This window comes from Oncorhynchus masou, chromosome 18 (genome assembly GCF_036934945.1).
Source record: "Oncorhynchus masou masou isolate Uvic2021 chromosome 18, UVic_Omas_1.1, whole genome shotgun sequence".
Lineage (NCBI taxonomy): Eukaryota > Metazoa > Chordata > Actinopteri > Salmoniformes > Salmonidae > Oncorhynchus > Oncorhynchus masou.
In genome coordinates, this window is record NC_088229.1 from 56,865,041 (window position 1) to 56,866,601 (window position 1,561).

Below are 1,561 nucleotides of genomic sequence, written 5' to 3' on the forward strand. Positions count from 1 at the left end.
TTTATCATATACAGTAGTTGTCAATGTTGGCCATGTAATGCTGTTACGTAGGCTAATTTTATGTAAATGGGAATATCCATATGTGATTGACATTGTAACTATACCCTTTACCTTCTATCTGGATCATTTCATCGTGAACGTGTAACACCATGACAAATTCCTCAGAGGTCACTGCAGGGTTGATATTCGTTCTACTTGAAACTATAATTATTTATTTTTTCAAAATCAAAAAAGATGAGGGAAACAAGCAGCTTTTGTTAAAGGACTATTCAATGCAACAACAAATCATTCGTGAAAAGCTATGGATTATATAGTACAGTAAAACAGATAGACAGAGATCAGTTACCACTATGAGCGTTTGAAGCCACACATCCCAAGCAGGGTAAACACCAAGTCCATTATAAAGAGGATCAGATTGACGTATGTCATGAATGCCACCATGAACTGAATGGCCCAGATACAGAAGCTTCCAGGACAGTCACTGGGACGAGGGTTGCCTCTGAATGTATAGATGGGCCAGATGATGGCAGCAAAGGTATAGAGGACCACAGAGATTACCAGAAATATAAACACAAACCTGTCTATATTAAATGGCAAACAGTTCTTAATTTTTGTGAAGATGTTGGTGATGATGATAATAGGGATGATGGGAAAGGGAATGACATAGGCCACAATGCACATGATCAGTGCCGGTTTCCCGTCATAACCCGTGAGGGAGATAAAAATTATGCAGCTCACGAAAGCCTCCAGAACTTTCCAGAAGCCAGGCAGGGCGGCCAGGTAGCTCCCCTTCTTCTTATCGATGAACTTATCTTTCACTACCTCTAAGATGTAGGCCACGCCACAAAGTAGGGCTAGGAAGGCGATCACAATCGAGTACAAACATTTTTTGCAGATGTAGAAGTTGGCGTACATGACGAAAACGGACGTGGTCATGAGAGCGGAGGACATCGCCATTCCCGTGGTGAAGTCGTCCCAGTCCAGACAAAACTTGAGGAGGAGGTGGAGCATGAACATCTCAATGACGGTGATGATGAGGGTCATGATCGAGCAGAAGGCCCAGGTGAACATGGCATAGTTCCAGTAGGTGTGTTGAGTCTCGCCCTGAACAGCGGCCAGGATGAAGGTCAAGATGCCCAGCACTATCTGAGTCATGTGCAGGGCCCCTCGTCCATTTATTAGAGAGGAAGGAGTGAATACGGCTTCGGACAGGACCTTTTTAATTTTGTCCATTGTCTCAGAGTGTGTGATGCCTCTTCTCCTCTATCAGGCTTTCTAGACCGCTGTAATGGTAGAGGAGAGAGTGAGCTTCGTCTGAGCTATCCTCTTATCTGTTACCTAGTAGATAGCCAGTCACAATGTGCTTTGCATGATATTCATGAAACACAGTATGCAGTATCACGTTTTTGAAAGAGAGACTGGCTAAATGTTTTCAATTCAAGCATGAAAAACATCTGTGACAAATGCACACTCTCTCAAGTTTCCAAAGACAAAATGAAGCAAGGTTTATTTCAACCTTCAAAAAAAGGAGGGAGAGCTGCTTTGATAACTAGAATGAAAA

The 1,561-nt window shown here is 42.8% G+C and overlaps 1 protein-coding gene across 1 annotated transcript; it reads right to left on the bottom strand.

Annotated features, from left to right (window-relative positions):
• Window positions 1-210: 210 nt before the first annotated feature.
• On the bottom strand, window positions 211-1,270 carry LOC135503735 (myeloid-associated differentiation marker-like protein 2). Its single transcript, XM_064921877.1, has one exon. The coding sequence runs from the start codon at window positions 1,231-1,233 to the stop codon at window positions 349-351; it is 885 nt and encodes a 294-aa protein (XP_064777949.1). The 5' UTR covers window positions 1,234-1,270; the 3' UTR covers window positions 211-348.
• Between the last annotated feature and the right edge of the window lie 291 nt (window positions 1,271-1,561).

Bases quoted from the DNA above. Each gene is read 5' to 3' on its own strand.
- LOC135503735 (XM_064921877.1), bottom strand. From the start codon at position 1,233: ATGGACAAAATTAAAAAGGTCCTGTCCGAAGCCGTATTCACTCCTTCC.